At 44.3% G+C, this 13,209-nt stretch overlaps 1 protein-coding gene across 1 annotated transcript in view; it reads right to left on the reverse strand.

The window, feature by feature from the left end:
- Window positions 1-11,998, reverse strand: part of FGFR1 (fibroblast growth factor receptor 1) — a 75,322-nt gene extending 63,324 nt beyond the window's left edge. Inside the window, exon 1 of the mRNA XM_007934993.1 lies at window positions 11,908-11,998. Within this exon, the coding sequence (XP_007933184.1) occupies window positions 11,908-11,998 (91 nt within the window). The remainder of the gene's footprint in view (window positions 1-11,907) is intronic.
- Window positions 11,999-13,209: the final 1,211 nt, after the last annotated feature.

Genomic DNA, 13,209 nt, shown 5'->3' on the forward strand with positions numbered 1-13,209 from the left:
TTCATGTTTCCCTGCACCTAGTCATTTAAGTTTAGTTTCCTTGACAGGGCATTAAAGACTTTCATACGCTAACTCAATCCCAACTTTTCAGGCATCACTTCCCAGGACCAGACAGTCACTGGGTTACAAACGTCTGACTTACATACAACCTGTATATTTTAGGCTGGGTCCTATAGAGAAACAAAACCAGTAAAGCATGTTGTTGTTATTGTTATGTGCCGTTGAGTTGGACCCGACTCCTAGCGACCCCTCCTTGGGCTTCCGAGGCAGTATCACTAAAGAAGTAGATTGCCCCATCTTCCTTCTGAGGAGTGGCTGGTGGGTTTGAACCGCCAGCCTTCTGGTTAGCAGTCAAGTGCCTTAGGCACTATGCTACCAGAGCTCCCAGTAAAGCATGTATGTATAAATACATAGAGAAAGACATTTCAAGGAAATGGCTCATGCAGTTGTAGAGGCTGGCAAGTCCCAAATTTGTAGGTGAGGCATCAGACTGCAGGTTTGTCCTGACTCATGTGGTTGCAGGGGCTGACGAACCCAAAATTGATAGGGTCAGACAACAGGCTGCTCACTCAAGGAGCTGCGGGAGCTGGTGAATTCCAAAATCTGCAGATCAGATGGCAGGGTGCTGGCTCACATCCCATAAACCAGAGTTAGAGGATGATGAGTTGGATGCAGAATCGAGAGAAGGCAAGCTTTGCCAGAAAGTCCATATATATTGGAAGCAGGCCACACCCCCAAGGAACTCCCTTTCCAACTGATTTGGCTGCTCACATCAGATCACAAAATGGAGGATAATTACATAAAATCTGCCTAACCACTGAGAATCATGGCCTAGACAAGCTGACACATAACCTTACCCATCATAATCCACCCCTTGTCAACATGGCAACTATGTACAGCTCCTTAAACCATACATAATCTCTATATAAAGGCAATTATAAAGTTATCCTTGTGCCCAGCATGAAACAACTAATATGCACACAACACGAAAATACACTAAACCCATTTACATCTTATATAAGGGAGGAAATAAAACAAAGTTATATGTATGTATGTATGTATGTATGTGTGCACACATATGCATTTAATAAAGCAAGGAAGAAATATTAAAAACAATTACAATCCTCATTTCTACAACTGGTGACGTGATCATAGCTGGCATTTAGAACTACTTTCTTCCAACACTCACTCCATATTCCCTCTGCCCTCAGCAAGCACCCCAGGTGGTCGTGGTTCTTTGCCTAGTGGGGTGATCCAAAACTTCACTTCTGAAGGGTCTGGGTCATTAGTAAACTCACTGCTGTCGAGTCGATTCCAACTCATAGTGACCCCTTGGGTTTCCAAGGCAGTATCTCTGCGGAAATAGATTGCCCAGTCTTCCTTCCGAGGAGTGGCTGGTGGGTTTGAACCGCCAGCCTTCTGGTTAGCAGTCAAATGCCTTAGGTATTATGCCACCAGAGCTCAGGTCATTAGTAGTCATGTTGAAATTGGGTTGCTGTCATTTTCCAATGACTTCAATCACAGGGCATAGTAGTACTACTAAGAGAAGTCCTCAGGAATCACCTGTATTCCAGACATACTCTTCTTTATCTCCATTATATAATATCAGTCTGATTTCCCCTTGTTAATCAGAATCAATCACACCAGGCAATAGTGTTATTCCCTTCTTTGCCTGTTGATCCAGAGGCATGAGGACCCCATAGTGGCCAGGTAGAATTCTTCTAGTTCAATGGAATCAGTGTTGTGTCTCCTGGTGGAAACATTTCTCCCTTTGGAACTAAGACCTCTAGATCTGCAGAGCACAGGGTCACAGGGTGAGAAAGCAAAAATTTTCCAAGTGGGTCACCAGGGGTAATAATGAGTAGTGCCAGTCACATTTCCACTCCTTGATTCCCGGACCCCATGAATCCTGGCTATGGGAGAACAACACCATATATTGGATGCTGGTTTTGAGTATATACCAAAAACCCCACTGCCATCAAGTCAATTCTGACTCACAGCAACCCCCACTGAGTTTCTGACGTGATAAATCTTTACAGAAGTAGACTGCCCTGTCTTCCTTCTGCGGAGTGGCTGGTAGGTTTGAACCACCAACCTTCTGGTTAGCAGTCAGATGCCTTAGGCCCTACCAGAGCTCCTTAGAGCATATACAGCTTTCTGGAAAACATTGCCCCAACCATGCAAGTTACTGCCACCTCACTAATGCCATAATTGTGTCTTTAGAAGGCTGTTCTATCATTCTGTCAAGCAAGTTCCTTCAGGATGATGGGGAACATGGTAAGACCAGTGAATTCCATAAGCATGGGCCCACTGCCACATTTCATTTACTGTTAAGTGGGTCCCTTGATCCAAGGCAATGCTGTGTGGGATACCATGATGGTGTAAGTCCATGGGATGGTAGTTTTGGCAGAAGCATTGTGTGCGGTGAAGGCAAATTCAGTAAGAATACAATGTTGCCCTTTCCATGATGGCAATCTAATCAACCTGCAACCAGTTGCTGGCTGATCACCCTGAGGAATGGTTCCATATCAGGGGACCAACATTGATCTCTCTTGCTGGTAGACTGCAAACTTAGCGGTGGCTATAGCTAAGTTGGCCTTGGTGAGTGGAAGTCCATGTTGCTGAGCCCATCCAGAACCTCCATCCCTGCCATCATGATGACCACTTTGTTAATGAGCCCATTGGGCAATAAGAGTAGCTACAGAAAGAGCTGATTAGTAACCGCAGAACACATCACCTTATCCACTTGTTAAAATCCTCCTCTGCTAAGGTCATCCTTTGATGAGCATTCACATGAGACACAGGTTATCTTCACTTCTTTAACTCATTCAGAGATGTCTACCCACATACCTCTTCCCTATTATCTCCTTGTCACCAATTTTCCAATCAAGTTTCTTCCAAGTCCTGGACCATCTAAACAAACCATTGGCCACAGTCCATGAATCAGTATACAATCAAACATCTGACCATCTCTCCTTCCAAGCAAAATGAACAACCTGGTGCACTTCTTGAAGTTCGTCTACTGGGGGCATTTTCCTTCACGACGTCCTTCAAGAAGGTCCCAGAAAGGGGCTAAAGTACTGCTGCTGTCCACTTCCAAGTGATTACTGCATATTGCACAGAACCATCCGAAAACCAGGCACGAATTCTCTCTTCCTCAAACAACTAATAATAAGGAAGTCCCCATAAGACTACAGGTACACACTGGGAAAAGGAAGGTAATGTGACGGGCATAGAAACCATGGGCATTTGGGCCTCTTCCTCATGTAACTTACGTGTGCCTTCAGGTCCTGCTCAAGCTTAATCTTGTATATGCCACGTCTATTTAATAACAGAGTGCCACTGTGCATGTTTGAGTTTATGACTCTGTAAAATAGACAACACTCAGTTCATGATAGGAAGCTGAGACCACATAGTGATTTGGTGGCCCATGGTTAAGCATTCAGTCTCTACTAAGGCCCAATAACAAGCAGAAAGCTGCTTCTCAAAAAAAAAGTAGTTCTCTCGAGAGGATGGCAGAGCTTTGCTCCAAAATCCTAAGAGTCTGTGCTGTGATTCACCAGTGGAGCCTGCCGAAGACTCCAAATAGCATCTTTATCTGCTGCTGGTACTTCAAGCACTATCGGATCAGCCAGATCACACGGCTCCAGTGGCGGGGCAGCCTACAAGACAGTCTGAACCTGTTTTAGAGCCTTCTCTTGTTCTGGGCCTTCTCCACTGAAAACTAGCAGCTTTTTGTGTCACTGGATAATAGGTCAGAGTAGCACACCCAGATGAGGGATATGTTGCCTTCAGAATCCAATGAAGCCCACCAGGTGCTGTCTCCTTTTATTTGTAGGAGGGGCCAGATGTAACAACTTATCCTTCACTTTTGAAGGAATATCTTGACATACCACTGAATGCCTAAGGCACTTGACTGCTAACCAGAAGGCTGGCGGTTCAAACCCACCAACCACTCCTCGGAAGGAAGGTTGGGCAATCCTACTTCCATAGTGATACTGCCTCGGAAACCCAAGGAGGGGTCGCTATGAGTCGGGGCCGACTTGACGGCAAATAACAACAACAACAACAACAACAAGGTACTTGAATTTTTATAAGATTAATTTCCCACCCTCTACCATGCAAATGTCTTACCTATAAGTCTACAATCATTGATGTTTCTTCCTTACTAGGTGCAGTGTAGTAAATTACTTAGTATGGCTTTTCTACCCATAAGTCATTGTAAACTCAGTGGCGGAATGAGCAACTGAGGAGCTCTTGATTGTAAATGTTATCTACCTGGGCTTTTCTGTTGGGCGTGGCACAATGCAATGTTATGGGAGGCTTACTCTCAGATGCTTAGAATTCTGTTGTTATGATTGGTTGGTTTGGCCACTCTGCCAAACTCAAAAGGAGGCCTTCTAGAGGCAGAACTCTCTCTCTGACTGCTGGTTGAGGAAGACGTGCTGCTGAAAGAGACATGGGCTCCTGAGACACGCGTTGCTGGGAAAAAGATGCAAGAGACAGACATTGCTGAGTGAGACACTGAGGGACCAGCACTGCTGGGAAAGAGACTGTGAGAGACTGTTGGCCGAGGGACGGTGGGCTGGGAGAGAGATTGAGCATTTTTCCTGAACTTGAATTGTAGCCTGTGGTGCTTCCCTAACAAACCCCATAATCTGTGAGCTCTGTGTGGCCACAGCAGCGAATTATCGAACCCAGGAGAGAGGTGGTGGGTGCTTTGGGAGGAACGGTTGGTGAAAGGGCTGGAGGGAGGCAGCATGTCTGGCCTTGCAGTAATAGGCCTTGGGCTATTGATGGTGATTCTGCCTTCCCCTTGTGGGGTTCTTGGAGGTCAGAATATGTGGCCCCCTTGCCGTTTTTGCACTAGGTCTAATCAGCATAATGTTATCAATGGACCAGTATGATGTCTTGTGGAAGGGAAAGGCAATCAAGGTCCCTGTGGACTAAATTATGGCATATGGCTACAGAGTTGATATATCCCTGATGTAGGACAATGATGGTGTATTGCTGGCCCTACCAGTTGAAAGCAAAGTGTTTCTGGTGCTCCTCTGAAACCAAAGTTGAGAAAAAGGCATTGGCCAGAACAACAGCTACATACAAGGTAGTAGTAATATATTAATTTGCTCAAGCAATGAAACTGTATCTGGGACAGCAGCTGCAAATGGAGTCACTACTTAGTTAAATTTACAATAATCCACTGTCATTCTCTAAGATCCATGTTTTTTGCATAGGCCAAACAGATGAGTTGAATGGGGATGTGGTGGGAATCACCACACCTGCATCCTTCAAGTCCTTGATGGTGGCACTAATCTCTGCAATCCTTCCAGGAACGTGATATTGTTTTTGGTTTACTATTTTCCTAAGTAAGGGCTGTTCTAATGGCTTCCACTTGGCCTTTCATGTAATAGTCCTTATTCCACGTGTCAGGGATCTAATGGGATAATCTAATCTGCGAGTTGCTGAGTATGTCTATCCCAGTTATGCATTCTAGAACTGAGGAAATCACTACAGGACAGGTTCAAGGACCTACTGGACCCTTTGTGAGATGGACCTGAGCTAAGACTCCATTAATACCTGACCTCTATATGCCCTTATTGTGCCTGATGGGCCACAGTGATGTTTTGGGTCTCCAGGAATAAGTGCCATTTCAGAGTCAGTGCCCAGTATCCCTGGAAAGTCTGATTATTTCTCTTTCCCCAGTGAACAGTCATTCTCATAAAAGGCTGAAGATCCCTTTGAGGAATACTGGGAGAAAATATCAGAAATGTAAGTGGCAGTGCAGTAAGTAAGTGCAGTAAGACATGGCCCCCCCTTCTTTCAAGCGGTTGTCAGTCTGTAAACTGGCTCATATCTGGGAATTGATTGAGTGGCCATGACTCTCTATTCTGGTGATTCAAGTTAGACTGCCCTTCACTTGGCTTGTACAGATCAAGTATATATTTAGTAGCTTCCCTCTGTTTCACTCCTAGGGATACCATGACTAAGTAGCCAAGGTCATAAATCCATGTAAGTCAGACTATTTTGATTATTGCTTTGACTCTGCTGTCTATTATTACAGTAACCACTTCCACCTTGTCTCTGTCAAGTAAGTGTTGTCACTTGGCCTCTGACATCATGGGTCTAATCAGCCTTATTATAGTTAGGTGTCTTAATTCAATTAGGGCAGTTCCCACTGTCAAATCTGACTTACATAAAATAGAAATCACAGCAGTCTTCAGAGATGCTGAGGCTCCCTTCACAAATTCTTTCCTCATTGTTGTGGTAAAAGGTGTGTCCTCTGGGCAGTCTATGGGCGGGTCTGTGAGTCTGATAAATCCACTCTAACTTGTCAATTTCCTAAGCCTTTAGATACCTTCTTCTACAGTATACCAAAGCAGGTCTGGCATTTCAACTTGATTTAGTGTAGGCCACCGTTTAATCCATGTTTCAGTGAACCAACCAAATAAACTATTACATCTTTTCTAACCTCTCAAACTGAAGCACTGAAGGAAGACTCTGTGCTTAGTAGACCCACAGCAACAAACTCAGACCAATTCAGATGCATGCCCCTTGCATCAGTCTCACATCCTTACGAGCCATTCCCATACATATTTCCCAGGTTTCTCTTTGTAGTATGAGAAAAATCAAGCAGTTCTTTTTGAAGTGTAGTGTAACTCCTTCTGGGTCACACTTTGTACTTCACCTTTTGGGGCTTGCTGAGACTTAAGTCTAGTATAGGTCTAGAAGCAAAAATGGGTGGCAAGGGTGGGTCCAGCAATGTGTTGTGAGGCATCTGCCTTAGGAAAGCCTCAGGTGATGCCATACTTGTCATCCTAGGCAATATCTTAGACAAAGACTCTTCAGGTACAGCTGGGTTAATTTCACAAAAGGGAGGTGAACAGGATAATGGTTTTACTGGGGAGGGTAACTTAGGAGACAAAGCTGGAGTAATCTTTTCAAATGGTAGTAAGAGGGCCCATTCTGTTGGCAGGACTGATTAAGTGGAATTTAGGGGCTCTATATCCCCAGCTTCCTGATTATCTGCCCATATGTCCCTATCTCAAGTTTCAGGATCCCATTTCTTCCCAATCAATGCCCTTACTTTAACTTCAAACACCATTCAAGGTTGGGAATTCAACTGGCATTGTAATTCAGTCACTCCTATGATAAAACTCTGGGTTTGAGTTTTGGCAATTCATTCTGACAAAACCGCAGAACATATAAGGAGTCACCCAAAGCCTTGTCTCTCATAAATATAAGTATGTGTTGCTTAACATCCACAATACTTTCTGTGAAATAGGACATCATATGATGTGGATGCTGTGCAAACACCATATTAAAACTCTATGTGAGTCCATTTCTCGTCATCTTCATCACTGCTGCAGCTGCCGCAACAATAAAATGCTTGCGGAGGCTGAAGGAGCTGATGGCAGCAATGACAGTGGGAGTCGAGTGAGAAGAAGAAAGTGTGGAGGGAGCAGAGCATGCCCTGCCCTGCCCATGGTTCCATCTGCCTGAGGAGCATGAGCAGCCCAGTGCTGCCACTGCCACCACTGTTGCTGCTGCTGCCGCTGCCTACCTACTAGACAAAGCCTGAGAGTCCACACTCAGGGCATATCATCTGCCTCACTCATCTTTAACCCATTCATGCTCCAGTGCTGCAAGAGTCTGGGTTTGGCACCTTTAAAACCATTAGGAGGAAATAAATAATAAATAAAAGGAGCTACTTTCCTTTTTGGGGGAGGGGGGAAGATGACGACTCATGTGACTACGGACATATATGTGGTCAGATTTTGTCCAAATAGATGTTAAATGCATACCTGTATTTGATCATTGGTGGTGATATTTTGCCAATTTCTATTGCCACCTGCTGCCACTGATTAGCAGTGCCTTTAAGACTAGTCAGACTTGAAAACCAATTCAGAAAGCTCATCCTTAAGATTTTGCTCCCCTAGAACCCTTCTTGGTACCAAATGTCTTAGGCTGTGTTCTCTAGAGAAGCAAAACCAATGAAGCATTCATATATAAATATATATAAATAATCCCCCCTTATCCACAGGGGAAATGTTCCAAGACCCTCAGTGGATGCCTGAAACCATGCATAGTTGTTGTTGTTGTTGTTTGCCATCGAGTCAGCCCCGACTCATAGCGACCCCTCCTTGGGTTTCCGAGGCAGTACCACTACGGAAGTAGGATTGCCCAACCTTCCTCCCGAGGAGTGGCTGGTGGGTTTGAACCGCCAGCCTTCTGGTTAGCAGTCAAGTGCTTTAGCCACTATGCTACCAGAGCTCCTATGCATAGTATTGAACCCTATATATACACTAGGTTTTGTCCTATACATACATTTCTATGATAAAAAGTTTGATTTATAAATTAGGCACAGTAAGAGATTAACAACAGTAATTAATGGATGTTGTGGTAGTTAAGGTTATATATCAACTTGGCTGGGCCTGGTTTTGAGTGGCTGGGCAGCTGGATATAATTACTGCCCACGATGAGACTGGTAATCAACTCCATGGTGGAATCTGCTATGAGCAGCTAAGTAGCCACCTTAGGGATGTGGTCTGTTTCCGGCATATAAGATGATGCTTTGAGAAAGGTCTTGAACTTTTTGGCACATCTGGATCCTGCATTTGGCCAAGACTTCATCTTAGAGGCCTACCGTATTGTTTGCCGATCTTGAGACTGTTTCTGGACTTGAACTAGTGGCCTGCCATGTTGCTTGATCATCTTGGAACTGTGCCATTTTACTTGGGTTTGTCAGTCTTAGCAGCCAGCAGCTGTCTAAGTTAAGAGAAGCCTCCAGGTTCAGTGGGCTGGGAACAAGGGGCAGAGCTGAAGCCCAAGGTCAAGGGCTTCTAGCTTTCTAAACTGTAAGAGAATAAATCACTGTTTGTTAAAACCATCTACTTGTGGTATGTCTGTTATAGCAGCACTAGAGAACCAAAACAGGCAGGCAGCAAATACTGCATGGACATGTTGGACAAAGGAATGATTCATATCCTGAGCGGGGTGAAGGAGGATGGCATGAGATGTCATCACTACTCATTTAACATTTTTGGCTCTCAGGTAACTAAAACCACAGAAAGTGAAAATGTGGGTAAGGTGGGACTACTATACACAGAGAGAGATTTATTTCACAGAAATGGGTCACACAATTGTGGAAGCTGGCAAGTCTCCAATCCATGGGTGAGGCATCAGGCTGGGAAGTGTCTCCTAACTCACATGGTTCAGACAGCAAGCTGCTGGCTCACAGGGCCGTGGAAGCCGGTGAATCCCAAAATCTGCTGGTCAGATGGTAGGCTGCTGGCTCATATCCCACAAACTGGAGGTCTGAGGATGAGGAGTCAGATGCATATTGAGAGAGGGTGAGCTCTGCCAGAAAATTCATATATACTGGATGTAGGCCACACCTCAAGGAAACTCCCTTTTCACTGATTGGCTGCTCACATTAGATCACAAAAGGGAGAATGATTACATAAAACCTGCCAAACTACTGAAAATCAAGGCCTAGCAAAGTTGACACATAACCATGACCATAACACTGTAGTTATAAACCAACTCCTAAAAGCCGAATATACTAAAAATTCAAGGTATATATAATGGTTTGTCATAAAAATGACATGTTTGTGACATGAATCAAAACATTACTGTTGTTGTTAGATGCTGTCAAGTTGATTCCGACCCTATGTACAACAGAACAAAAACATTATTATAACTGTCTAATTATGTTAAAAATGTTTTAGTGTACCTGGAAGTGTTTAATTTTTTTTTTTTTTGCACAGAAAAGTACACTATATACTAAGACAAACATTTAATTAACTGACATTACATATAAATTGTACCTAACTGTTCCAACTTATGTACAATTTGACTTAACAACAGACTTAGGAACAAATTCCAATTTACGTACAAATTTGACTTAAAGTCAGACTTGGGAACAGAACTCGTTCATAATCCGGGGACACCTGTATGCACCAGGAAAATCCTTCTCCACACACCTTATCCATAGCGCCTCGGTGCCCTAACTCAGTATCGTTCACCTGAAATACCCTTTTCTTTCCTCTTCCTATCCCTCAAGACCTGTGTTCCTGCTCTTCAATGTATTTTGTTATAACCTCACTATGCGGTTTAAATACAGTCTACGTTTATTTATTCCTGTCCTTGTTTCTTCCCTACCCGATTTTAAGCTCCCTGTTAGGAGCTCTGGTAATGTAGTACCTGAAGCATTTGACTGCTAACCAGAAGGCTGGTGGTTCAAACCCACGAGCCACTCCTTGGAGGGAAGGTTGGGCAATCTACTTCCGTACTGATACCACCTCGGAAACCCAAGGAGGGATTGCTATGAGTTGGGTCTGACTCCATGGCATTGAGTTTGGTTTTGGTTTGGTGGGTAGAGATGGTATCTCTCTGCTATCAATCTCCAGCATGTTCTAGCTCAGGTCTTACCTTATTTATTGAATGAAACACTAATCCGCTTACTCTACTATCGGCATCTTCCTCCTAAAAGTCTCACACCCTTTCCTTCCTATCACCGTACAAGAGAACACATTTTCTCACTCATCCTTCATCTTTTAAATAAGGTTCTGCCATCCAAGACTGACATATTGCCCTTTAAACCCAGACACCATGCCATGTGCACACCTGAGCTTTTCACCCATTGCCTGCCAACCTTCTCGATGTGACTAGTCAAGGAATTGCAAACCACACTACCTTTGGCAATGTTATTATTGTTAGGTGCTATCGAGTCAGTTTTGACTCACAGTGACCCTGTGTACAACAGAATGAAACACTGCTCGGTCCTCACCATCCTCACAAACATCGCTATGCTTCAGCCCATTGTTACAGCTACTGTGTCAATCCATCTCATTGAAGGTCTTCCTCTTTTTTGTTGGCCCTCTACTTTACCACACATTATGTCCTTCTTCAGGGACTGGTTCCTCCTGATAACAGGTCCAAAGTATGTGAGACAAAGTGTTGCCATCCTCTCTTCTAAGGAGCATTCTGGCTGTACTTCTTCCAAGATAGATTTGTTCATTCTTCCAGGAAGTCCACAGTACATTTAATATCCTTTGTCAACACCATAATTCAAAAGCATCAATTCTCCTCTAGTCTTCTTTATTCATTATTCCTTATTCTATTGCCTCTGGCAGTAGAAATGCACAAATATTAAGTTCTCAAAGACCCTTGAAAGCCGCCAGGTATGTAGTACCTATAACCTCCAAGAGGTATTTTCACAACTCAAGCAAATCCCATGAACAGCAGGATAGGTCCTTCCTGTTACCAATACCATCTCTAAATTTTCAACTCAGCTTCCATGCCTCAAAATGCTTTCTATTCTCAGCGTCTTGGAAATACCACAAACAGTTCACATCCAAAACCACTCAGTAGGCCTCCAAATAAGGCCCACGAGACATGGCGAAGGAAGGCAAAATGGCAGGCATCTGGCCATGACTGCCAACCCTTACACATGTCTTTGGAATAATTTTCTACAAACCAGATGCCTTTATCAAGCTCCCACATCCCTCAACATCCCCTGTAGTCTGACCCAAATTCTAAATCCAAATTCATAGGTAACTCATTCCCCATCCCATTCCCCAACCCCATTTTATATTATACATCACCGAGGCCAGGGAGCCAGTTCAAGGATCCCATTACAGGTTCTTTTCTCAGGAAGAGAAAAGCGTAATGCCTCCCCAGAGCCTGTCACCTCTGGCAAATCGCTGTCACCAGCCTTCATGAACCCAAACTCTGATGAATTTGGTTGTATTTATAACTAGACCCAAGCCAGCAGAGTTACCCAACAGGAAAGGAACCCTTCTCCCCACCTAGAATGGAGCTTTCCCAGTGACCACATCACCCCTGTCCCAGTCTGCCCCGTTTATGAGGCTCAGAGTCTGGGATGGCTTTTACCCCATGCCTTACCTTGTTCAGGCAAGGTTGGGGCTGGCCTGGCAGTACAGAGTGTGGCTGTGACCAGCACAGCCCAGAAGAGGAGGCACTTCCAGCTCCACATCCCAGTTCTGCAGTTAGAGGTTGGTGATAAGGCTCCACACCTCCATGGGGACTCCACCTGGAGCACGATCCTCTTTCTCAAGCTGACTCTGGGGAAACGAAACACCAAACAGTTAGGAGGGTCTGAGTGGCAGAGGAAGAAGTAAAGGAAAGTAAACCAGGTCACACTGTCACCCTGTCTAGAAGACTGCTTGAAACAATAATGTATTCTTTACAGCAAAAAAGAACTGGGATCCTACCTAAATTTTGAATTAAAGGTTATAGGTCTTAATTAGACAACTCCAATCAACCAACCAACCAGTTGCTACAGAGTCAGTTCTGACTCATGGACACCCTATGTGTGTCAGAGTAGAACTGTCCTCCATATAGTTTTCAATGGCTGATGTTTCGGAAGTAGATCACCAGGGCTTTCTTCCAAGGTGCCTCTGGGCAGACTTGAAGACCTGCCTTTTGGTTAGCAGCCACGTGCACAGACCATTTACACTAACTATGGACTCCTCACTAGACCACAGGGTGCTTTAACTGCAACTATTCGTTGATTGTGGACTATGTACAAGCCCTGCTGGGAAAATTCTTCTCATGAAGTTCTCCAAGGTGTAAGGTATAAGGAGAACAAGGTATAAAGAAAGTGAAAGGTCTCATGAGAGTCCCAAGTAGTTCTGCCACTTTGTGGGCAACGACGTGACAAAGTGTGCTGGGATTTCAGGAGACAAGTATGCTGATGCCTCCCCAGTGTAAGATTTCACTCAGTCTAGGGCAAACTAATCCTTCTGGTGAGAAGGAAAAGCTACAGAATTGTCGAAAGAGCCAAGGGCCAAGAAATGAGATGCCTTGGTTCTAGCTTTAGTTTGGATTCAAGTAGCTACATGATTCAAATAAGATGGTGAACTTCTCTGGACCAGTGATGTGAGGAAGTTGAAACAAATGCTCTTCAAGGTTCTTTTTACCTCTACAACTGTATGAATTACAAAATCTTTAGTTCTATCACCCTCTCAACAGATGGACCACTACCCTCACTATCCACTTAAACAAGCCTCAGGGTGTGGAACCATGAGGTGGATTCAGTTCTCCGTGATGCTGAAAGGTGACAGCTGATGTTGGGCAGAAATGAGTCCAGGAAGTGGGGGTGGTGGGGTGGTGGCCTACTTAAAGAGTCAAGGGCTTTTGCAAGGGCTGACTCAAAGATGGCTCATGCCAGCCCCAGTTAAAAGC

The sequence above is a fragment of the Orycteropus afer genome, unplaced genomic scaffold (genome assembly GCF_000298275.1).
Source record: "Orycteropus afer afer isolate SDZICR_OR568_19922 unplaced genomic scaffold, OryAfe1.0 scaffold00024, whole genome shotgun sequence".
NCBI classification, from domain to species: domain Eukaryota; kingdom Metazoa; phylum Chordata; class Mammalia; order Tubulidentata; family Orycteropodidae; genus Orycteropus; species Orycteropus afer.